The sequence below is a fragment of the Pelodiscus sinensis genome, chromosome 2 (genome assembly GCF_049634645.1).
Source record: "Pelodiscus sinensis isolate JC-2024 chromosome 2, ASM4963464v1, whole genome shotgun sequence".
Classification (NCBI taxonomy): Eukaryota; Metazoa; Chordata; order Testudines; family Trionychidae; genus Pelodiscus; species Pelodiscus sinensis.
In genome coordinates this window covers 94,806,063-94,832,495 of record NC_134712.1, presented here as the reverse complement: position 1 = coordinate 94,832,495, position 26,433 = coordinate 94,806,063, and the positions used below count along the sequence as shown (strand labels likewise).

The 26,433-nt window shown below is 40.7% G+C and overlaps 1 protein-coding gene across 8 annotated transcripts in view; it reads left to right on the top strand.

Annotated features, from left to right (window-relative positions):
• The window catches only part of NETO1 (neuropilin and tolloid like 1), a 77,089-nt gene extending 70,012 nt beyond the window's left edge, over positions 1-7,077 (top strand). For 3 of the 8 annotated variants that reach the window (XM_075921052.1, XM_075921051.1, XM_025183821.2), the window contains 3 exons: positions 1,003-1,116; positions 3,913-4,471; positions 6,906-7,077. In XM_075921052.1, the coding sequence (XP_075777167.1) occupies positions 1,003-1,116; positions 3,913-4,471; positions 6,906-6,990 (758 nt within the window). In that variant the 3' untranslated portion in view covers positions 6,991-7,077. The other 5 variants (XM_014572696.3, XM_075921053.1, XR_001368153.3 and 2 more) reach the window with 4 other exon arrangements.
• Positions 7,078-26,433: the final 19,356 nt, after the last annotated feature.

Genomic DNA, 26,433 nt, shown 5'->3' with positions numbered 1-26,433 from the left:
CTCCTCCTCCTCCTACTGCCTCCCCCCATCTCTCTCTCAGCTCTCCACCTCCTCCTGGCTCGCTCTCTCTCTGTGTCTCTCTTTCTCTTCTCCTCCCCCTCCTGCCTGTCACTCGTGTGACTGTGGAGCCCAAACGGTTGCTTGCATCCCTTGCTCCCACGTGGCGACCTGGCTGAACAACGCCATGGCGGGAGGCGAAGGGGGGTGGGGCGGTGACATTCACGGCCAGGGGGTGGGACCTGGAGCTGCTGTCACGCCGCACGTCACCACCCCGCCCCTCTTCCCCTCCCACCGTGGCACTTGGCTGACTTCTGTGACGCTCAGCTGGGCCACCGCGGGGGAGCAAGCGGCTGTTTGGGCCCTGCACTCCTCATGCAGCATGGGCCGCCCAGAGGGAATAGCCAGCATTCAGGCAACAGCGCGCACCAGAGGGAACAGCCAGCATTTCGGCGTTAGACTCTCAGACACTGGGCTACTATATATATGATTCCACAAACCTCTGCACCTTAGAGGCAACTATGCAGTCTTTTTCTTGGAGCTTTATAATCTTGGGTCACATGATATCAGAAGGGTGAATGTGTGTACTCCTTTCTTCTCATTTAGTGTATTGTCTCCCGTAGAATTTGTATGTTCAGATGCTAGTAATATGACTCAAATAAGTACATATGTAGCACAGTCTCTTAATTTATTAACACCACTGTTTTATCTAGAATTGGTTTCTATACATTCTAAACTGAAATATTTGTTAGAATAAAAAAAAAAACTGGGCAACAATCCCATCCATCTTAAACTGGAGAGGAACTCGGTGTGTCACATTAGTATGCTGTGTGTGATTTGAGAGTTGAGTGGTACAACTAATATAATAAAGAATTACTGCTTCTGAGGAACCTCTGTCATGAAGCTAATTGCTGCTTAAGATGATATTGTTCCTAGATGTGCTTAGTTTTGAAAGGTGAGTGATCTACTGCTTAATATTTGTTTTCCTTTTTTGTTTGTTTTTAGCCCCCTGTGAAGCCAATGCATTTTTTTGCCATAGTAATATGTGTATTAATAATACATTGGTCTGCAATGGACTTCAGAACTGTGTGTATCCTTGGGATGAGAACCACTGTAAAGGTAATTTATCAGTATATAAAATTGGAATTGCCACGATATTTAACTCTGTAGGGAACAGTATGATTATACTCAGTGACTTATTAACCTATGTACTAGATGGGTTAAGGCTTGAAGCAAGAGCAAATGAGGAACAGCATTTAGCAGGCAACCAAGAAACAGAAAAAGATTAAAAACATTGGTGAACTTGCACAACACATTTTCCATTTTTCTTTACTTTTCACTTGGCTATATAGGTTCTGACCTATGGGCTGGATCTCTGATTGCTTGGGTTCTGTGTCTTCTGCTTTCTTGCGTATAAGTGTGGTTTCATCTAGTTTTCAACTTTAGAATCCTTATCGGAGAACTGTCCGGTAATGAGGCAGGAGGTGGGGCATAAAGATATATTTGCTCTTATATGAAGTGGACTAAGAGGCAAAAAGAAGGTTTAGACCAACACTAGTTACTTTGACATCAGTGTGGATAGCTGGGGAATGATTTCATGTTTGAAATAAGTTTTCCAGTGGTGATGCTTGGTGTTCATAACAGCACCGCTGAAATCCCATGTACGGCAGGACTAATTCTGTATCTAGCAGCCAAATCCATGTATAATCAATCTCCCAGTCAAGTTGAAATGTAGAGAATAACTACAGGACTGCAGGCATGATGTCTGTGTCATGGAGAGATATTGGCACTCCTGATCAGATGGGGGCACTGGTTTCCAGGTAGCTTATGTCAGATTCCCTGTACTTTTCAAAAACATCAGTATTTGTTTTCCTCAGAAAAAAATGGCTTAACTGTCTTTCGAGGCTGTAGACACCATTTGCTTATTCTGTCACAGCAGATTTGTTCCTGGAAACATGGGATAAGCCAAATTTAGGAACCAATCAAGCAAGGCAGGGGAAGGGGGGAGGAAATGTGGTGGCTTAATAGTCAGCTTATAAGTCCACTGAAGTCTGTAAAATCCTCTGACAAGCAGGGAAAGAGAATAAAACATAAATGAACTCATACCAGTAAAGAACACAATGAAGCACTTAAAGGGAGTAATATTCCTTGTATAATAGAAGCTGGGTTACAGTTGAGGAAAAGATTTATTTCTTTTCTTTTTTCTTTGTAAATTAAAAAAGAAAAAGTGGGGTGGGAGACCCCCACATCTCCTTTTACATTCTACAATGAATCTCATACCCTGCTATTGTCCAAGTGCTATGCTAAAGTGGTACCACTACCACTAAGGCATGGTTTCTATTTATTCCTCTTCATATTCCTTACTAGAGAAGCATATTTGCTGGCTCCAGTAAACTAATAGGCTGATTGCTGTACTGCAGGTTTTTTGTTTTTTGGGGTGGTTGTTTCTTTTTTTTGAGACTTCTGCCTGGTTTACATCAGGCAGCTGATGGACCTTGGAATCCATCTACAGTAGCATTCCAGTGGGGGTGAAGCAGCATGTTACATACAGTGCGGGCCTCGAGAGAGTCCCTGCAAGCCAAACAGTGGGTGTCACTGATTCTTAGTGAAGTGCCTTTTGATGTTGAAGTAACGCCAATGTGTTATTCATTAGTGTGACTGTAAAATCTAAATATTATTAACAATTTCCCATTTGCAAAGGTCCTGGTACTGAAAGATGAAATACTCTTTCAACTCCCATTGGACTCCATCATTGGCACACCCATGTACCCTGTAAATTAGGAAGCAAACCATGGAGAAATGTATTGAAAAAGGAGGATGAAATTAAATTCCCTGTCTAAGATTTCACTGAACATTTTTAAAACTGGGACAGCTATTTTAGCAAGCAAGGAGAATTTCTCTTTCCCCCCTATATTAACAATGAGCAAGATTGATACTTGGGAAACTACAGTAGGGTATGGATAGTGCATAGGATCAGTCTTTGAGTTTTTGCCCAGTGGTGTTCTGAAGGATCATATTCATTAACCTGGTTCTATGCCTTACTGGACTTAAATGAAATAGTGGCCAATTAGAGGACTTCCCCTTGAAATCTTATTTTGAATAACTCCTCTGTTTTCTCCTGATTCATCCCAGTCTTTGAATACACTCAGCTCAGGAGTTGAGAGAAGTTCCAAGTGCAAAAGGAATATTTATTTTAAAATCCCAATACACTGTTTCTCCTTTCACAGATCTCATTTTGAACTACATAAATCAAGTGAGGGGACATGAAAGTAGAACAGAAGTGCTATGTAGCGAACTGGGGATTTGTTTTGGAATGAAACCAAAGACAATTTTTAAAAACTAAACTAGCCTTTCATCTCTTGTAGTTTGGTTACATACTGATTATCGCTTGGCGAATGGGAAAGGTGGTGGTATCTGTATGTGATTTCCGGGGATGGGTGGGGTGGCAACAGCCACTGTGGGCCCCTGGGCAAGAAGTGGAGGGGTTCTGTTCTCCCCAGAAGATGTGGGGCCTTGGGTAGGGCAGGGAGCAACCAGCCCTCAGCGCTGCCCAGAGAGTGGCATGCTATGGCCCCTCCCTTAGAGACACCGAGAACACATCACGCAGGGTTTGGGTGGTGATTTAAAGGGCTCAGGGCTTTGGCTGCTAGCGCTGCTGCAGTAGCAGTGGGAGGAGCCCTAGGCCCCTTTGAATCACCGGGCCTCCAAGCAGTTTCCTTCTTTTCACTTTCCCTGTCAGTTGGACTAGTGATTTCTTCAGCTTGTATTAATATCACTTTGTAATTGTTTTTACAAAATTGCTTCTGTAAACTCCAACACAGAATAGCAACAACTTTATGCTAAGCATCAAAACCCTCATGGTTGTGTTTATTTTTTAATCAGCTTTTAATGCTGTGCTTTTCTTCTGTTACACAGAAAAAAGAAAGGCTAACCTTTTGGACCAACTTACCAATACCAGTGGGACTATAATTGGGGTGACCTCTTGCATTGTGATCATCCTCATTATTATCTCTGTTGTAGTACAGATCAAACAACCTCGTAAAAAATTTGTCCAAAGGAAAACAGACTTTGATCAAACAGTATTCCAAGAGGTGTTTGAGCCTCCTCATTATGAGTTATGTACTCTTAGAGGGACAGGGGCTGCAGCTGACCTTGCAGATGTTGCAGATGACTTTGAAAATTATCATAAACTGCGGAGATCATCTTCAAAATGCATTCATGACCATCACTGTGGATCACAACTGTCTAGCACTAAGGGCAGCCGTAGTAACCTCAGCACAAGAGATGCTTCTATCTTGACAGAAATACAACCCCAGCCTGTAAAGCCCCTCATCCAGCCCACGAACAGGAGAAATATCCTTGTCATGAAGCATAGCTACTCACAAGATGCTGCAGATGCGTGTGAGATAGATGAAATTGAAGAGGTACCAACTACAAGTCACAGGCTGTCAAGACATGATAAAGCTGTCCAGCGGTCAGTATCAATAGATTTTTGATGAAGACTATTGCATAAGGACTTGATTGCCCCTAAAATATTATTTTGATCATTTTTTCTTTATGCATTTTAAATAGATTACGACATTATATTTTCTCCTGTGTTTTTTTCCTTTCTCCTCTTTCTTCGATCCACCTTCTCCTTTCCTGAAGTGCCTCACCCCTGTTTGTTCATTTGTTCTTTCATTCTTTTACTTACACACACACACACACACACACACACACACACACACACACACACACACACACACACACACACACACACACACACACACACACCCCCTCAGTTAGGGTTGGGTACAACTTTTACTAAGCCAAAGAATTTTTTTTATATAAAATCTAATTTTTTGAAAGAACTACATGCATGTGGTTTCCTTACAGCTGTCAGGTGGTCTTGAATAGTGTCCATAATCCATGATCAGAGTAATTGGTAAAAACAATCTGTAGATCTATTTTGGTGCATGATAGACCAATGCAAAACACTTGAGAGATAAGGAAACACTCGTTCTTATGAAATACTATTTTCTAAAAAGTGAATAACAATATTTTCATAATATTACAATATTCTGTGATTAGCCATGATATCGCTGTTTGTCATATTAATCTCTCTATCTCACACTTAGAATGAGACATTTCAGTGCTTATAGAATATTCTTATATATTTACATATAAAAATGTTGAAAAGAGTCTAGTCAATGAAAAAAATAAAGTCTGGCATTTTTTAAATACAGAAACTATTTTTTTTACTGTGTATTGCATCTTGAATGCCTGTAAATAAGTATGATTAAAAGTTTGCCAGTAAGAAAGAAAAACAAACACTTATGAATGACTTATTTGGAAAAGAGCACTCAGAAACATTTTATATGTATTTGTGTTTTGCCTTGCATACATTATTTTTGTGCTTTTGTGTTTTACATGCCCTATGTGTATTTATTTTTTGCACATTTAAGCTAAGTCTCTTAAAATTCTGCAGTTATTTTAATCTAGTTGCATGCCATTGTGAATGACTTGGTACTATTGGTACAATTTGATCAAACTATTGAGATATATCCTTTTTATTAAGTGTATATATGCATATATTTCTTTTTTTTCTATGCAAACATTATTATGTTGAATGAAATAGCCATAACATTCCAGGTTCTGCCTCATTGGGTCTCTAAGCAAACATGAGTCTGAGTACAACACTACTAGGGTCTAAAAGGCAAACTCAAGGTAAGTCAACATACATGACTGTCACATGAATCATCTGTTACATTCCATTATATATTGTTTCAAACATTTTCAAATAATAGTTTTCAAGGCATAGGTTAGCTAGCTAAAAACTTTGCCATAGAGAGTGTCAGTTTTATAGAGATAATTGAAAATTGCAGCTGATTGTTTTAATATGAACATAACATTTCTATTAAAATTATTATACTTGATAGCTTTGTAAAATCTCACTGTTAAAAATGATCTGCATTTTAAGCACAGTATAAAGACAGATGCTTTGCATGGATGTTTCATTTTTCATTTATGACAAATGTATTTTAAAAGTCCTATCATGTTATACAGAATGTAAAGCCTGGCAGCCTAGCTAGTTTTAGATATCAAGAAATGAAGCTATCTGTTCTCAGTTCACTTGAGTCATTCAACAGTGTTGTGTGTGACAAGGCAGAATTCTGTTAGGTTTGGGAATCAGTAGTGTCATTTTAATATTTATCATTTACAAGTCATTTTACTTGTCATTTACTAGGTTATACATTTGCATTTAATTTGTTACTACCACCATTTATTTGAATAAATATCATCTCAACTTTCATAATGAAGTTCTAGCTAGATCAAAGGCTATGCATATATGTCTTTGTTATCCATATGTTTTATAAGTGTATATATCTGTTTTGTAGGGAGAAAATGCATTAACACTTTAGTTTTATATAGTTATGTAAACATACTTGTCTACCTATATTTTCCTTTACAGGGAACAATATTTTAATTGTGTTTTGTTTTCAGAGAAGAACTATTTACACAAACATGGGGACTGTGAAAGGAAAAATCTATAGTGAAATATTTCAACTGACTGGGGAAAAAGTGGATATATTTCTAAATTCATTCCACTGCCTTTATCCAAACCTAAGAGTGACAGACATTTCTTACTTCCTCAGCAAGATAGTCCCATTGCACAATAACATGTTTCTTTTCTAATTTGGTTGCTGGCCACCAAGTGCTCCTTAGTTTTTAAATACATTTTGAGATTTACTGGAAACTTGAAGAAGAAATTAGTTCCTGGATGAAACTATCCTAGCTTTATTTTTTATGTTAGTGTTATTTCAGTGGATATGTTGTATGTCTTTATCAGCTTGTCTATTGTGTGATATGTAAAAGAAGATGATTTTACATTGAACTTTTGTTATATGTACATTGTTTTCATTATATAGACTGCTTGAGAATAGTTCGCTCCTGAGTGATTTTGAACATGCTCCAATGAAATGTGAAACTATGGACCATGGAAACACCAGCTAGAGGTTTTATGGACTCTGATCATCTGTTCTCATACCATGATAAAGTTCAGCAAACTGAATTGAGTAAAATTACTAGATGGCAATAAGATTCTAATTGTTATCATTACTGACCATTTTTCTTTTTTCCTCTCCTACCCCTTTTTAAAATTTGGTTACAAAGTAAGAGACCCAGTTTCAGGTACAATTTATTTACATGAGTTATTTAGCCATTCATAATAATTTCAATAGAAATGTTTGTTTGGAAATGCATCTAGCAAAATGACTGAAATTGACCACTGAGAAAATTAATCTGCATGTATGTTACGGAATATTTGAGTTGAGAAAAATCCCTTTTATTACATACATTGTAAAAAGCATGCATTCACAATTACTGCTGTTACTGTTCTATTTTTTGTGTCATATGCTTGCTACTTGTAACTTTTTATATAAAGATACATAAAACAATGTATAATAATTTTTACCTTGAGTTTTAAAATAATGTTTTCATTTAGTGAAACAAAACAACCTTACACAGAAATTTACCAAATCTTTCTACAAGGTTATACTCAATATTCAGCTATCTGGAACTGAATATCTAATCTAACTAAACAAATATCTTAGTCACCCTCTCCCACCAACATTTCACCCTTTATAATATATTAAAAGGGTGTTATATACATGGATTATTAAATATAATATTTACATATGATATAGTTTATTGAAATAAATATTTTCATAAGTAACTAATAATGAAATGAAACATTTTGACATTGCTGAAACAATGTTTCAATTATTTCCCTTAAAAATTTGTCAAAATCAACACGTCCTCATAAAAAGCTTAGATTTTTGACAAAAATTCTGTCTCAAACATTTCAATCACTTCTACATACAGCATTCACAAGTACGACACAAACAGCAGCAGTGAAGAATCACCTATACTTGTCTATTAATACTTTAAAAGGTGCTAAGTGAAGGTTAGAATTATTTGTGAACTTGAAACTTGTTCCGTGTGAACTTGACTAAGGGCTGGACTATATTAATAAAGTTGCATCTGTATGACTAAATAGATCTCTAACTGATCTAATTGAAGTGGTGTAAAACCCTAATCTAGATGCATTTAACCTAGTTTCAACTTCACGGTAAATTAGTTTGTTTAACTCTAGCTCTCAGAGGACATGTCCTCATTACCTGCCAGATCAACTGGCAGTAATCAATCTAGCAGGGGTCAATGTTTTGCCTCTAGTATAGACACGATAAATCAACAGCTGAACATTTTCCCTTTGACTGCAGTACTCCACCAGAATGAGAAGCCTAGATGGGGTTGATAGGAGAACATCAGCTGTCAGCTTACCACAGTGAAGATACTGTGATAACTAGTTTTGAGTTTGTTTACTTCAGCTACATTTTTCATATGGATGAAGTCGTGTGACTTAACTGCCCATGGTAGTGTAAAGTAGGCCTGATATAACTTATACTGACATAAACAAGGGTTAAACAAATTTTTTGTTTTTACATTTTAGGTTTGATCTAGTTTTTACTACATCAATTTAGTTAACTCGGTACAGTTTTTCTAATATAAACATGATCTCAGCTAATCTTGCTTATTTCTCATGGAGTTTTTTGTACCAAGTGGAATTTCAGTAATGTTGAGGGTATTTTATTTTGGTTTGGTTTGCTATGGGGCATTGTACTTTGACTTTTAGGTGGTAGTGTCAATCAGTCACCCCTTTTAATGCATTTCTCCAGCCCACAGAATGTGTCCATAGAATCTCAGCTCTCATTAAAATAAAGGAAGTCACTAATAAAGAAGGAAGTTTCTAGGGCTCATGGTTGCAATGAAGGCAATCCAAGGAGAAGCAAGGTGTAAATGAAGTCCATCTGATTCCCTTTTCCTTGAAATGCTTAACAATAGCTCTGAGAACTATAACTGTCCCAGACTCCATGAATATCGTTGGGGTGTTATCTCTACAGCCAAACAGTGATGTGTTAAATTACAAATAATTATTTCAGTGCCAAATATTGTAGTGGCTGGAACAGATATCAAGTTGAGTTGGGGGGAGTTCAGAAAAGAAAATATGGAGAGAGGTAAAGTGGAGAGATGGGGAACATACAGAAGGACAATGGAGGGAAGGGTAGGCTGGGTAACTACAGCAGGTTTTTGGAGAGACCTGCATAAGTGTCACTCACTTCCTAACACAAGCAGATGAACACACTAGTAACTGTCTAAAGTTGTTGTTCAACACAGAAAGAAATACAACGTTCTGAACATTTCAAAACTGTGTCTAGGTCGTCTTCTGTTGTGCTTTGCAGAATCACTACCTTGCAAACAAGAATTGGGTCTTCAGTTTTTTTGTTTTCTTGTCCTTCTTTACATTGTAGGTCCCTGTTGACACCCCAGAACTTCCCAGCTAAAGTAGCAAAAAATCAAGAGTTTTCTGTGTTATCAAGGATCTTATAAAAATGTACAGTACAGAATTTTGTACTTCAAAAGTTCCCATCGGACTTCTACTCAAGTCATTCTCCTCACCTTCACTTCCTCAGACATCCTACAAATTGGGATCAGCTTTCCTACTTACTCTCCACTGCTCACAGAATTCCCTTTCTGATCGTTGCCTTGTCGTCGTCAGCATAACTTACATGCACGTTTTCTCCTCTTGCTACCCCATCATTCATGTCTTTGCTATCTTGTATCTTGTCTGCTGCTACCTCCTTCCATCTTGATTCTCAGATGCAGTTTTGTTCCTCTCATGTCACTTCAGAATTCTGCTGCTTAACCTTACCCTGTGTATAAACTGCAATGCAATACCAAGTTGTTGGCCTGGCCTTATCTTCATCAGTGATGCCAGTCTTCATCATCCATTAGATCAATATTTCCACAAGTTCCTTCGTGTTTTCTCCTATGCTGAATTTTGCAATTGGCAGTAGCTCCCCATAAAAATCTGCAAAGCCACTACTGGAACCTCTTTCACAGGCTTTCTTAAAACTTGCCTCCAATGGGAAGCCACAGAACAATTGACCATGACTAGGGAATGGACATACTGTTAGTGCTATTTAACTATGATATTGTCATGCTTAGTACAATAATTTGGCCCTATTTTTGGACTGTTTGTTTCCATCTCTTGATTCTCATTATAGCTTTACAGAGTAAGTCCTTTAAGTCTGGGAGGCTACGTCTACACTGGCCCCTTTTCCGGAAGGGGCATGTAAATTTCAGCAGTCGTCGTAGGGAAATCTGCGGGGGATTTAAATATCTCCCGCGGCATTTAAATAAAAATGTCCGCCGCTTTTTTCCGGCTTTTAAAAAAGCCGGAAAAGAGCGTCTAGACTGGCCCCAATCCTCCGGAAAAAGTGCCCTTTTCCGGAGGCTCTTATTCTTACTTCCGGAAAAGGGGCCAGTGTAGACGTAGCCGGAATGTCTTTTTAACTGTATGAACTGTGTCTACCAGTTTGTGACTGGGGCCCACAGAGGCTACTACAATATATAATAAATGTAAACCCATTTGTTAACCCACTTTCCATTTGAGGTTATTGAGAAAAGGAGTTGCCATATCCGACAGCAGTCCTGGGTCTGTAGTGGGGGAAGCTGAAACTGCTTAACCCAAATCAGCACCGTGCTTGAGGGGGTGGATGAGAAGCAAAGGAGTCAACTTCTAGTAGCAGGAGGAGAGGCAGCTTCTGACACACCCTCCCCCAATTTTTTCTCTGCAGCGTAGGAGAGGGAACCTTTCTACATACCCCCTTTTGTTCCTAAGCAAGAGGAGTCCAGCTAACGTGAAGTGCTCAACTTCATTAGGAATGAGCCTTCTTAACAAGTTGGTCCTCAAAATTTCAGTTGCCAAAGACAGAGTAGCCAACTCCCTCCCTTCCCATGTCCAAGAAATCATTGGCAACAAATTAGAACCAGCAGCTTCCCAGGAAAGTCAGCCTGCCCAAACCTGGGCAAGAGAGAGGCAGACTTCTCTAGTTGGAGGGAGATTGCCAGTCTCACCCATTAGGCCTCCCTTGTGCCAGAAGTCAAACCACGCAAGGGTCTGCTTTGCTCCAGAGATTGGGACATTACAACTGTACGTACTGCCTTGGCAACACTTAGGTAGCTAAGAAAATATCTGAGGTAAGTGAAAAGATCTGGTCAGCATGTGCACAGTCACCTAAAGGCTTGGATGTAGTTGGAGCCCCAGGGGTACTGGAACAATTTGTTCAGTGGAGGTACTGAGAGCCATTGAACAAAACTGCAAACCTAAAATATGATGGAAATCTCTTTAAGCCAGGGGGATGTGGCAGTACCCGGTGCCGGCACCTATAACCAGCTGTCCCACACACGCTGGCAATGTCCCTGTCTGCAACACTTGTTCAAATGTATTGTTCAACAGTCAGACCTATTAAGCTCCAACACAAGGGACAGTGAATATGAATGACAGGTGAAAGAAGGGAAACCGTTTCCTGTCTCTGCTGTGCATCATTGCTTATGTCGTCTGTTAGGATATGAATGAAAAGCAGCAGTATTGTTGCTGCCGTTACAGTGGAAACTTTGTTTCCTTAAGAGAAGAATCTGGATCAAAAACATCACCTTGTCTGTTCCTTCCAATTTTTGCTCCAGCCTCTACATTCTACTGTGTAAATGAAGAACAATCTAACAGCAGCATCTTCACACAGACACAAACAAAAACCTCCAAAGCACTTGCAAACCATGACAGCCTGTAAAAGAGTATAGGTAGTCCCTCCCCAAACCCTCACTTTCTGGTCTGGCAACATCTGTGGTCTAATCGTGGATGTTCCTTTATCAGAGAGCCCGGGGAGCCTAGTGACAGGAGAGCCAGCAGTGTAGGCTGGGGTCTGAGCCCTCAGCAGCACAGGGCCAAGGTCAGAACCCCCGGAGTTCAGGGCCAAGGCTGGGCTGGGCTGGAGCCAGAGCCCGTGGCAGCCTGATTAGGGCTGGTGGCAGCCTAGCAGCAGCCCAACTGGGGCTTGCCATGGGGGTAGGTGTAGTTTGACGGCAGGGGAGGTAGTAGAGACATGAGCACTGAATGGCAACAGCCTGGGGATCTGGTGGCAGGGGTTTTGCCCTGTTCTGGAAAATTTCCTCATTTGGGACCAGTCAGTTCTAGCAGCTGAAACTCAGTTAATCAGATGCATGAAATGAAAGACAACGAAACAGATGATAGGGGTATGGAGATGGGAGTGTTACATGACAGCTAATCCAATCAGGGTATATATGGATAAGAAGGTGAGACTAGCTAACGTGGAAAATTACTTATGGTAATGAGAGAACCATTCCAAGATCCTATTCAGACCCATTCTGATGGTGTCAAATTTACATATAAGTTCCTGCTCACCAGTTTCACAGTTTTTAAGTTGCTGGGGGGGTTGTTTGTGTTTTGTTTGTTTATTTTGGGTTTTTCCTAGAGGATTCAAACTTTCAAGTCTGTAACTGTGTGTCCAGAGAGGTTAAAATGTTCCCCCACTGATTTTTATATGTTATCATTCTTGATTTCTGATTTGAGTCCACTTATTCTCTTGTGTAGAAACAGTCCAGTTTATCCTGTGTCTATGGCAGAGGGGCATTGCTGCTACCTGATGGCATATATCACATTAGTAGATGCACAGGTGAATGAGCCTTTGATGGTATAGCTGATATGGTTAGGTCCTGTGATGATGTCACTAGGGTAGATTTATTGACAGAGTTGGTAACAGTGTATTGTAGGGATTGGTTCCTGGGTTAGTGTTTCTGTTGGGGGGGGGGGGTCTGGTTGGTAGTTGAGTATATCTCAGGTGGGGGAATGTCTGTAAGTGAGGATTGGAATGCCTCCCAAACTCTTTAAGAGCAATGGATTGTCATCTCGAATATGTTCTAGATCCTTGATGGTTTTTCTTAAGAATTCTTGAGGTTTCTCTAGACATTGTAGATTTTTTCCTTTCTAGGACTCTCAGAAATCGTTATAGTGCCTGATTATTATAGTGCCCACGATAGCAAATAGTTAAGTAACCCATCTAGTTTGGGCCCTGCCTTTGACAGTAACATGTGCCGGATGCAGATGAAGTGTATAAACCTTCATGTTGGATATTAAGTAATATTAAATAGCTCTTCCCCAATAGGGAAAATATGAACACTTTGTATAAACCAATTTTAGCAGTATAGCTAAAAATCCTGAAGTTTCAGTCTGTCAGCCTAATTCTGTAGATATGCTTGTACCATGAGAAAACAACCCCATCATCCCAGGCTACAGGAAAGAAGCAGGAAGAAATAGCTGCACCACCTAAAGAGAACAATGACAAAGAAAGGAAATGTATTGGTTGGGAAGAACCCCCCAAAAAAGTGGTAAGTAATGAATTCAGGTGCACGTGTGCGTATTCTATCTCTCTCTTTCTCTTAGCAGTGTGTTCACACAAAATAACGGTTTTTGATCCTATTAAAGTCATTTCAAAACTCTTACTGAATAAATTGGGAGAAATTTTGGGCCCAGCCAGTCCGTTGGATTCTGAACCTTCCACTTATCCTTTTGTTAAAACTGATCCTCTGATGTGGACAGCACTTTCTGTAAAATGCTGGGCACTCCTGCATTTCTCAGCACCTCATAGAATCAGCTTCTTTACACCAAAAAACAAATTTCAATAAACTTAGTTTTGATTGTAAACACTTTAGGGCAAGAACCATCAATTTGTCCTGTATTTGGACAATGCCTATGAGATCAGGGTTATAAGCAATGGCCTGGGATCTTAGATGCTACCACAGTACACCCAATAAATAATATAATTTCAGAAAGGGAATTTCAGAAGAGTGTTGCCATGCAGCTAACTCTGCCATCAAAATCATGACTGGTATGGAACAAGGGAATGAAGTATTGTTCTTTAGTCCTTCCCATAACACAAGGACTAGGGGTCAACAAATTAAATTGCTGCAGGTTTAAAAAAAATAAAAGGAAGTATTTCTTCACAGAACATATAGTCTACCTGCCAAACTTCTTGCCAGAGGATGTGGCGAAGTCCAAGAGTATAAAACTCGGTTCAAAGAAGAGCTAGACAAAGTCATAGGGGATAGGGTCCATCAATGGCTTTTATCATTCCTGCCCATCCTGGCTGTCTATAGCTTCTGTTTGTCAGAAGATGGGAATGGGTGACTAGGTATTGATCACTTGCTGATTACTGTTCTGTTCATTCCCTCTGAAGCATCTGGCATTGGCCAATGTTGAAAGACATGAAACTAGGCTACATGGACTTTGGCCTGATATCCAGTATGGCCATTCATTTGTTCTTATCACATAGTTTATAAAACTGAGCTGGGGAAAGGTGAGGTACATTATACCACTGTTTAAGCAGGTACATGTGGACTGTGCAAGTGTAATTAGTGGGTGTGCATATCAGGGATGAGCGCACAGTGCAGCTAACACGTGGCCCGTGTTGAGTGCATGGTACGCTGCGCGATGAGCCATTTTGCAAATGCCATTGTGAAGTGCAGAGTAATTTTATATTTAAAAATAAGATGGTATTCAAAACTAAAGTTTGAGCAAGGATATTTGTTATAAATCTCCTGATAGACCATTCATATACTAGAGATACTGTGAATGCCTAATGCCCTTCAATTTGTAGTGTTATAATTTTGTAGTTTTCAATTAAAATTCGGAACATATGTTCATTCATTGGAACTTGTCAGCTTTATACCATGGCATGCATTCTATTATACACTGTTTACAGTGAGTGAAGGTATTATCCAGTGGGATTTTACTGCTCAACCACAGAGACACATAAATATTGGAGCTTAATATTCTGTCACTCCCTGTGCATGCCTCCAGGACACATGAGCTCCTTAATATGAAAACACAAGTTTGCATCTGCCAGAGAGCAATAAAATGCCATCCAATCATTGCAAACATTAAATAGGCCCATGCCAGTGCTGCAAGTGGTTGGATTGAAACTACCCACCGAAGTTGGACTAGAGATGCAAAAGAAGGCTTACATCCATTTCCAGGTATTTTCCATCAGATATTGCAACATGTATTTCATCTGCTGGGATAAAGAACATAACTTAAAAGGACTTACCAGTCCAGTTGTTGAGGATATAGTTCTCATCTTGTTCAGAAAAAAATCTTATCCAATTACAATGGAGTAATATTGGGAAACCATCTGTTATATAGCACTGAGATTTAATACAACTAGCATTGATTGTCTTTTGTCATTGTTTTTTTTCTAACCAGTCCCACTTATTTATAATAGCTTCCTAGCACATGGTGGTTGAGCAGGGCTTCAAGAAACATATACGCAGATAGGGAATTTTCTTTCTTTCTTGGGTGTGCAGAATGAGCTTGGTATTAGAGAACATGAGCACCAGTTGAAATTCATAGGCTCTTTTGGTTGTTCAGCACTTCTCAAAATCAGAGGCTTACTATGAATTGGGTTATCAGACCCAAACAGTGAAATTTTTCAAAGCCAACTATGGGTGATGCTCAGCTCTGAAAATTTTCTTCAAGTTCTGGTTGCCCAAAAGCAACACAGGATAAAAAATGAGTGGTCAAGTGGCAACATTACCAAAGCATCACTACTGCTGTAAAGTGTGTTCTGATCCCCCTTTTTAACTAGCACAGCCCTATCCCACATTTAAGATAGTGCCAAACATTGCATCAATTGTCAGTTATGCCATTCCTAAGAAGTACAAACACTTCCCTTACTGCAGATGTGAGAGAAGGACTGATGCAGGAATGGTAATATGGTCCTAACTTGTAAGAGCAGGTACAACCAGCACCTCTTCATAGACTAAATGACAGGATCATATGGATCACCACTCTCAAAATGTAAAGAAACAGCTGGTAAGAGGCCATGCCAGGAGAAGAATGGAGAGGGACCAGGGAGCCCCAAGACAATTCTGTTGGGGAAGAGAAAATGAAGGTCTCTTAGAGGTGGCTTCTTTGTGGAGAGGAGGCGTAAAGCTATCCCCAAAGGGATAGTCAATCTTAGATTTTAGGTGGGAGGGTTCCAAAGCTCTGGCTCTTGCCTGAGCCCAGAAATCTACACAGTAATGAAAAAGCCCAGCAGCCAGAGTCCTGAGAGCTGTGGGATTTTTTCTGCTGTGTAGATGTTCTGTACTCTGTATGGCTGCCAGGCCAGGAGAGAGTAGGATTGGTGGCAATACAATAATTAAAATAGTCAATGATTTTTAACCATATAATAAAATGCAGATTATCAAAGTCCAGTGCTACTTAAGGATTGAAACATTTTTATTGTCTTTTCTAGAGCACAGCATCTCCTGAATGTGTCAAACTCTTTTATTCCACACACACAGGATAATTTGATCTGGAAAAAGAAAAAAAGATAAAAAGTAGCAGCTGACCTTTGTAATTTTACATGTAAAATACAAATTAGATTTTCAATGATGTCGTATTCTAAAATGCAAATAATAATAGTGCATAAATAAAAATGAAAATCTCAAAATGAACATTTAGAATCTTGCACAATGAAAATAGTGAACATTTTTCACTTGGTTTGATTTTTATCTGCTGGAATGGTCATCAAAACAGACCTTTTTCAATGTCAAATAACATAACTGTCATAAGAAATAGTTTTGAGGAAAAAATACAAGTTTTATTTAAAACTGCTACTGCAAATTCTGTAACTGCTTTGTTTTGCTCAGACTATAGCACTCTTAAGCAAAGTCACATATAAAATTCTCAGCATTCATTTTGTCCAACAAGGATCTGATACTTAAAGCCGGGTTCACCTGATCAGTGCTGATGATTTGTAGGATAAGTTGGCTGAGCACATGATGCCGGATCAGACTCCCACTGCATCATAGAAATGTAGGGCTGGAAGGGAGCTCAAAGGAGTCAAGTCATTCATCCTCCAGGGCCATATTTTTAAGAACTCATTTAGGTGACATGACCATGGCTTTTACCATGCATAATAGACTGTGGATAGGCTAATCTTATTTATTCTTTCAAATTACAGAATGTAAATGAATTTTTAAACTTTCCCCCAGAGAATATTGTACTTTGTTCCTGACAAAACATCTGTCTTGCAAATGATAGGATTACATTGTGTCACTCTTTTGTCTTAATTTTGTTTCAAAAATTGTTTAATTCAAATTGATTCATTTGAACAAAGATGATTACTCCACAGTGATGACAGCCAAGATAAATACATTTGGAGCCAAACTGTAGCTTTAGTCACTACTTCTGCTTCTCTCCATCTGCAGGTTCAATATCCTCACCACTGCATGTGGGGTGGGGACTTTGCACCTGCAGAGGAAGATATGCAGGAAAAAGGCTGCTGTGACCCATGGGAAAGCAAATCTAGGAGCATCAGCTACTGCAGCCTGAAACTCCATGCAGTTTATGCTTCCTAAACATAAGTCTTTCATACCCTAGCCTGGTGGTGGGCAATCTGTGGCCAATGGGCCATATGCAGACCATCAGGTTCTATGTGTGGCCCATGATATATTTTGTTTACTGCTGCCCATGCACAGGGTTGCCAGATTCCACTGGTTTGCATCCATGTAGGTTTTTTTTCCCTGATGGTATTAATAAAGTGCCATACACATAAAACAAGAGCATGTAGATGAATGTCCTAAACCCCAGGCTACTAGCTATTGTAAGTTCATGTACTCTCAGTCTTTTCTGTTGAAGCTGTTTTCCTTTGGTGCAGGGAATATTTGAGTACAGGCAGTCCCTGACTTACGTGGATCCGACTTACGTCGGATCCGCAGTTACGAACGGGGCTCGCCCCGGAGGACACAGACTGCGGGACCTCGCGGTCCTGCCGCCCTTGTACTCCGGGGCTTTCTCCGTGTCTCCCTGGTCTGCAGACCAGGAAGACACGGAGCAAAGCCGCGGAGGGGCAGCGGCTGAATCTGGACGCCAGTTCCGACTTGCATACAGATTCAACTTAAGAACAAACCTACAGTCCCTATCTTGTACGTAACCCGGGGACTGCCTGTAATTCTAAAATGTGAAAGACACTGATAGCATTTGTGTTCCCTTTTAAAGCACTCACCTGAAAGAGGGGATTTAAATTCACATCCTCTACCTCCCAGGTGAGTGCTTTATTTGCCAGGCTATAAATCACTCTCATTCACCTTCTCTCTCCTTGGTCTCATGTTACTGTGTTTATGTAAAGTGGAACATCTTCAAAGGAGAGATTCAGAGCCAAATGGGGTGGGGAGTTGGGTTCAAGTCCTTGCTCTGGTGTGGAGATTCAACCATGGGGGGTCTCACATCTAATCACTGGACTAAGGTTACAAGGGTGTGTGTGTGTGTGTGTGTGTGTGTGTGTGTGTGTGTGTGTGTGTGTAAGTGTAATCACGTTACCAAAACAAGACACTGCACTGCACTTGCAACTACATTTGGGGAGAGGATGAGAGAACAAACAACATATGACATGGGTAATGGGCTCTTGGAAGGCACAGAGATACTGCTGAGAGGTGTGTGGTAAATTAAAACCTATATTGAACAGAATAGATAGGCAGTAGTTTTTGCATAGTATATAACCTAGGTACTGATCCTGCAAAGCTTCATTTGTTACCCCCATGATCTTTATTCGGTACATTCCCTCACCTGAGATTTGTTCTGTAACCAATTTTTACTGGCAAAGTGCAATTCTACTGCTTTTTATCTGAGGTAGAAATATCTGTAATACATATGAACTGGAAATTCAGGTTAATGAGGAACAGCAATGTCACCAGAGTAATTTTTTAAATTTATTATTATTTTAATTATGTAGTGTGATTTGTCTGTTAGTTTAACTCTTTTCTAGCAAATAAATGGTGAAGTGGTTTTTGTCTATTCACTTTTTGCATGTATTGACCACTGCAATTTTAATGTAAAGAACCTCAGAAAATGTAAGTTTTAAATTCTAATCTGCCTATCATCTGTATAAATGTTTCAGGACATTGATGAAGGATTTCTCCTGTCATGTACTGTGCCAGTGGTCTGAAATCCTATAAATTCAATACACAAATCTCATTGTACATCTAGTTATCTTAACTGAATTTGTCTTGCTCTGGTCTGGGCTGGAAAAAGCAAACAAAATAATTACACTACCTTTAATGATATAAAGAGTAACAACATGCACCATTTCACCCATCTATAGCACCTAGCCATGTATTTTCATAACAAGAATGAATATTAACAGATGTACATGACAGCAAGTCCAATTCTTTATAAGAAAGTAACCACTGAATGCTTTCACAAGTGCCTGATTTATATTGCAGTATCTGACTTCATGGCTATGTTCACTGATCTCTCTAGGTCCTATGGGGGGACATGAGTTGTTTCTCTGAAAGTGTAAATTTTGTTGTTAAACATTGAATTATTTAGAAGTGCTGCTGCTGCCTTGGCTTAAATGTTAAGAGTCTTGAAAATAGCTTAAAATACAGATTGAGACAGAACAGCCACACTTTGCAGTGCATGGAGGCACTGGTCTTTACAGTATTATCCCTGAAGGATTGCAATGAAGTCAAATTAATTAGTGCATGAAAAGTGTTTAAAATTCTAAGCTATTAGTGTGGCACAGGTTAAGAAAACTAATTCTCCAGTGCAACAGAGTGTCTATTAAGTCCTGGCCAGCAGAAATGTTCAGGTGGCTGACGGCTAGGTACATTTTTACTATTTCTAATCAGAAAAAGCACTGGATTATTTGGATGGGGAGAAGTTTTCTATTTCTTGTGTTTCATTGAGCACATCTCATTGGTTTTGATCTGGACTGGCTGATTTTAAAGCAGTATCACTCACTGAGGTTGTAGATTTCTGGAGAACCTTGTGATAAGGGAATTGGAGTCTTTCAACACTTGGCTAGTAGAAAGAAGTGGGGTTGATAGATTAAGGTTTCCTAATGAGGCTTTCATTATTTTACTAGCTGGCATGTGGTGTTTCCCCACACTGGCTCTTTAAGAGCTAAAACCCAGCCCTGGGAGAAGGCTGAGAGAGTGGAGCCTGCAGCTGAGGCAGATGTAATCATAATGGCTCCTGGAGGAAAGGAACAGACACACTCTTGCTCTAGCTGGGGAGCAGAAGGGACCTGGCTGCCAGTGAAGCTGGAGGCTTCCTGAGACTGAGGTTAGGCTATGTCTAGATTGCAGGCTTCTTTCGGAAGAAGCTCTTCCAAAAGAGAGCGTCTACACAGCAAAAGCACATTGAAACAGTGATCTGCTTTTTCGAAAGATAGCGTCCATTCAGTGTGGATGCTATCTCACATTTAAGCTGTGACTACTATGGACCAAGTGGCCACCAGGACACCTGTGCTTTTTCCTCATTCCTCTTCTTTCGAAAGAACTCCCCCATCCAGACATGTCTTTTTCCAAAAGGCATCTTTTGGAAAAAGACTTCTTCATCATAGAATGAGGATTACTAATGTCAGGAAAACCCCTCTGTTTTTCGATTTTTCTTTTGGAAGAATATGATTGCAGTGTGGACATAATTGAAGTTTTTTTGGAAAAATGGCTATTTTTCCAAAAAAAATCTGTAGTGTAGCCATACCCAGAGTTGTACTGGGAAAAGGCAGGTAGAGCTTGGGAGCTCTGGCCTGATACCACTCCCCCAGGCTGCAGGGCCTGAGGCAAGGCCTGAGTGTGCTAAGGCTGAAGGGAAGTAGCAAGGATAGGAAAATGCAGAAGGTCCACACCCTCTTGTGGATGATGAGTGGCCATTTCAGACTGCAGTTTGCCCCTGAGGTAAGGGGCTAGATGATGACTGGAGGTGGGTCACTGAGGCAAGGTGGATATCAAGGAGGAAAGGGCACTGTGGGCAGGACGGGACACGAGGCTGAACCAAAAGATGATCTGCAACAGAGGCTGAGACACTGACCAGCGAAGTCAGTGACACTGAGGCAGGAGTGCTGATTCCCTGAGTGACCAGCAGGAGGCACTGTGGGGTGCCTCTGAAGGAGCTGTCTCTTGAATCTAATGTCCTCACCAATTGTTATGTCTGTTATGTCCTTAATGTGGAAACTGAAAAAAGAAAACAAAGCCAGTAAGCAACAGCAAAGCAAATTAATGGCTTTTATGCAAGCAAATCTATGTGAATCCTGCATCTGTTCCATTGATCAGGATGTAAACTACATGCAGCTCAGTGTTGTTGTCATCAGACCCAGATGGTGTGAGGCTATTGGTTTTCCCACTGCTTTGCAGGGACTTCAACTTGGATGAGACAGAGACGGTGATATCTTAATCCAGGCAAGACTGCGGGGATAGGGGCATACTGAAAAATGTTTCTACCCAGTGGAAGGGACAGCCACTGTGTGGGCAAGGTGTGTGGATGAGGGGCTGGTTCCATGCCCCCTAGAAGAGTCAGGGCCTCAGGCAGAAAGAGCAGAGTAAGGGCAGCAAGCCCCCCAGCCCAAAGACCCACACGGAGTGGCACTCCAGTGGCAATTCAAAGGGGGTTGGGGCTCTGCCTGTCGCTGCGGCTGTAGCAGCAGTGGCAGACAGGAGACCCAGGTCCCAGGGCAATTGTCCCCTTTGTCTCCCTCTGTCAGCAGGCCAGTTCCTACCCTCATTTACGAAGCAAGTGTGCATTTTAGAGTGGCTTTGATATCCTCCTCTATTCAGGAAACTAAAATGGCCTTAGTGACCAAGAATTCTGTTTTTATATGCAGATAAGACATGGCTATGTATCTCAGATCTGGGCCTCAAAGCAGTCATTCTTGCTTATGTGGCCTTTCAATTGGGTTATATGGTATATAACTATGTCAGCTAGTGCAGCATAAATCTGTGTGCCTGCTTGGATGAGTTAGCCTTTGCAAGCACATTACAGCAATTTGTCACCATCTGTAGTTTGTGTGTAGGTGGGGGACAGTATTTTGCCTCAGGGAGCAAGATAACTTTGCATAAATTTTCTTCCTTTCACTCATACACACCACAGGAGGGGGAGAGAGAAAAAAAAATCCAATGCCACAGACATAAAACTGAATCCCTGAGAAAAAAGCCTTGGACTAGACTGAGTGTCATGTCAATCTTTCCCCTGGCTGAAGAGGAAGATCAGCAGTCTATAGCACTTCTTCTTAAGCACAACCTGGTATGTTATGGTGACTAAACTTTGAATTGCAAAGTGATTCTTAGCACACTTTCTGGAGGAGATCACCTTTCTTGTCTTTGCTCTTTCACTTCTAAAAGGTACAAGCGAAGTGAGAATAGCTGCAATGCAATCCTTCCCGTCAGAGTGCCTCTCTGCTGCCTAATAAAAGTTTGCCTAAATAAAAGACCATACGTCCTGTTAGAGTGCACTTCAGAATCTATGTATGTTCATCCCTTGTCTTAGGTATGTCTACACCACACAATTAGGTTGAATGTATTGAGGTTGACATTAGCATCTGGTTTTATAAAGTGGAAGGTGCATGTCCTTATTATGGACCAGTCAACAGAGTGCATCCTCACTGCCATGGCTGGGAGTAGCCATCCCACAGTTCCTGCCATTCATCTGAATTCTGGGTTAGGCGCCCAACTCCTGCTAGGACAAAAACCTTGTCCCGTGTGGTTCTGGGTATATGTCGTCAGACTCCCACAATGCACGTACGTCCTCGTTCCTTGAATTTCAAGGTAGTTATGCAGCTATGGGACAATGAGCAGTGGCTGTAAAACTTTTACATGCATAAGGCCACATTTATGGAACTTTGCAAATTGCTTTCTCCTGTCCTGAACTGAAGCAGTACCAAAATGCTTCTCAGCCATCAAAGCTGGTCTCGAGTGGCAATAGCCCTGTGGAAGCTTACAGTACCAGTCTGCTACTAGTCAGTTGGGAATCAATTTGGAGTGAGTAAATCTACAGTGGGGGTTGCTGTGATCCAAATAGCCAGTGCTGCTAATTCAAACTCAAAATAATTGGCCTCCAGAGGCCTCTCGCAGCTGCACTTGTGGCTACTCTAGCCACACCTGCCAGCTCCGCTCCAGGCTGCTAGAGAAAGGCTTGTGGCACATGGCCAGATTGGAAAGCCCCATGCCACACAGCATCAGCTGATTGAGCCATGGCAGACCCCATCACTCTTCTGAGCCCCCCTCTCCCGGCTGCCAGCACTCCCACAGCACCCTCTCCTGCCACTGACCAGGGATGCAGGAGATCACCAACCTGGATTGGTGCGGAGATCCTGGATTTCATTAAGGACTGGGGCAAGGACACCAACATCCAGGATTTCCTCACCGGAAAGCAATATGCCAATGTTTATGGCAAGCTGGGTAGCTGGCCACCAGCCTAGCTGAAAGAGGCCACACCTGGACTCTCAACCAGATGAAAATAAAGAGCTTTGGCAAACCTACAACAAGGTCAGGGAGCAGAGTGGACACTCTGGGGTGGCACCATACACGTGCTGCTACTATGAGCAGCTTGATGCCATCCTCAGAGGAGGGCCAGTCACCCTACCCCCCAACTCTGTCATCATCAAGTCTGGCTTGGACATGCCCGACATCAGCCTCCACGAGGGTGGGGTTGTAGACAAGGGGAAGGCAGTGGCTAGCCAGGCAATCATGTCTACCAACTAGGACCTGCTACTCACTCTGGAGCCAGTCCTTCCCCCTGCCCCAGGATATCTCCCAGGCATTGGAAAAACCTGGGAAAGGCACTTCAGGTGAGTTCTATAACTTTCCCTATACACATGTGGGAGCAGTTGGTGGGCTGTGAGAGGCTGTGTGTTCCTTGCTTGGCCTACTCAACCCGGGAGTCGCACAACAGCCTGTGCATGTGGGTGCACATGGATTGCCAGTCTGGAGTGCTCAGCCCCATGGCTCTCTCACACAGGACTCCCTCAGTCCTTCTCACAAGGTTCCTACAAAGCCCTGCCTTATTCTGGCCTCTATGGTAGGACACCTTCACATGACAAGCCACCACTAAGGAGGCTGGGGCCATGGCACAAGGTCATGCCTGCTCCCAGGCAGCATCCGCTCCCAGTCAAGCGCAGCGATGCAGAATTTTCCTGGTGCTGAGGCTTCATGGACTCATATCTTGCTGCCTAAGTAAATAGCATTTAGTAAATTTGGGCTCAAAGGCAGCAAGCTTTGTATGCTGTGTTACTTTAAATCTAAGATTTGGCAAATGATATCTCTGGGGTACTTTCAGTGTCCCAGAGGTCTGGAATATGAGCTGCAAATGTGTATGATTGGGGTACTTTATATTGATAAGCTGCAGCTTTGTATTTAGCATGAATAAGTTTGTCTCAAAGCTTCTGTATCCAAATCTGGTAACTGCGAGTATAAATGGCTAATTAAGTGCATTTTATATCTGGCTTGTTTATGTAATGAAGTTATTTGTGCATCAAATATGCATGAAAATTGGTCTATATACCTATAATACATGTTCAAATATAATCTTCATAATTCCAAATATTGTAGATTCATTCAGTCTTAATTTAACACTAACTAAAATAAAAGCTGAGCAATCAGTGAAAATCAAAGGATGAATAAAAGAGCAGCACTTAATTGATGGTCTTCTAATCTCATTTGATCACCTCTATTAATCTTGTCCTACTATTCATTCATTTGCCATCTTCACTGGTGGCCCAATGTAATTTACATTAGTAAACTGTGATTGTCTCTGTCAGAGCTGTGATTGTCTGTCTGTACCATAGCTACATACATTTTTATCAATTGCTGCCTATGTTATAACTTCTAGTGAATGCCACATGAATTGTAAGTTGTGCAATTCGTTTTGTAAAATGTACATAGTCTTTTCTTCAAATCTCCTCTATGCAACTGGAATTCTTCTGGTTTTAATGAAGTCAGTGAAAGTTTTGCCATTGTCTACAGTGGGGCACTTATTTCAGAGCTAATATGTAAGCCAGCTGAAGGCCACAGCACCTCTGTTTATATTTGTAATTGGCACAATACAGAGTCTTGGCTTAGGGAGTGGAGCGTAAAGCTCTGCTCTTCTTTGGGTGCAGACAGTACATTTTGATATCTTGACCTGAATAAATGTAATAAATCTGAGTGTGATGGATCCAGAATAAACTTTGAAATATACAGCCAAGTTATGTGTTCAGACAGGCTATGTCTAGACTACATTCTATTTTCGAAAGAGGACATGTATATTCCATGGGAATTTGCATATACTCTTCCGATCTCACTTTCGAAAGCAGATCTTTCGAAAGTGAAAGTAGTCTGGATGCGTTTTTTTGGGAAAAAAACTTTTTTGAAAAAAAAAAAAAAAAAAAAGCTCTTCCTTAAAAAATGAGGTGTACGAGGGTTTTTTTGAAAGGTTTTTCCCCCCCAAAAATGCGTGCAGGCTGCTTTCACTTTTGAAAGATCTGCTTTCAAAAGTGAGATTGGAAGAAGATATGCAAATTCCCACAGAATTTGCATGTCTTCTTTCGAAAATGGAAAGTAGTTTAGACTTACCCACAGAGAGCAGGGGGTAGAAGGCTGCAAGATTTCCCACAGAGTTATTGCAAACTTTGCAATCATTGGGCACAATCTATGTCCTGTGCTTGCCTGAATGAAGGGCTTGCTTCATTCTTGTAACACTTTGAGAGTCAGACATCTTTAAAGAGAACTGTGTTATCACCATGGATCCTCTCCACTCAGCACCGGTGACTGACCCAAGCTGTCCAGGCACAAGAAATGCATGCACCTGAGAGCATGTTGAGTAAACATTAAAATTTATTAGCTAAATAGGTTACTAATATTGTTTGAGTTCCACAGAAAAATAATGAAAAATAATAGCTCTGTGGTCTTGTGCGGTAGAGCTAATTATGCATACTAACATTTGGTGCAGTTCTGTGCCAGATCTTATTTGTTCTGCAAAAAATCTATCTTGTATTTGGGCCCTGTCTAAATTGCTGTATAAGTAATATTTATAAATTAATGGTGATTGGAACAAAACGGATGATTAAATGAGGCAAATTCTTTGAGTGGGTTTTACTACTATAAAAAACACAAGGAAATAAAAGCAGTTGACTTCAATTTTTAAAAGCATTTCAATGATACATAGTCCAATTGATTGTCTTCAGAGAAAATCATTCTATGCTAGCATTTATTTTTCTGGGGTTTTGTTTTTCTTCTTTTCCTCTTACCATTCTTCTGCAGTCTAGCATACCCTTTTTATCAGCATAAATGAAATTTAGGAGGATGCCCCGTTGTTTTTGCATTAAGCTTAGAAATACCATTTGCAGTAGGCACTTTAGGAATAGGGTTTTATGGGCCAATGCTGGGATACCATTTCTAAGTATAATGTACACTTCCCATTCCCTCTTTGCATCCCTATGCTTGCTTCCTCTTCTTTGTCATATCAAGTGTAAGTTATTTCTCATAACTTTCAAGGCCTTTCACAGCCTTTTGCCACCATATCTATCATCTCCCAGTCTGTTCTGAAAGGTTGATTCCCACCTTCCATCTGCCCATAATGCCACTTATCAAATTTTCAAACAAGCACCTTTGCACTTTTTCCCCCATGCTGAACCTCACTCTTGGGGGGTACTTTCCATAAATATCTACAAAGACACTCATTTGCTCCTCTTCAAATTCCTCCTAAAATCTCTCCTTTGCCAAAAAGCATATGAAAAACTT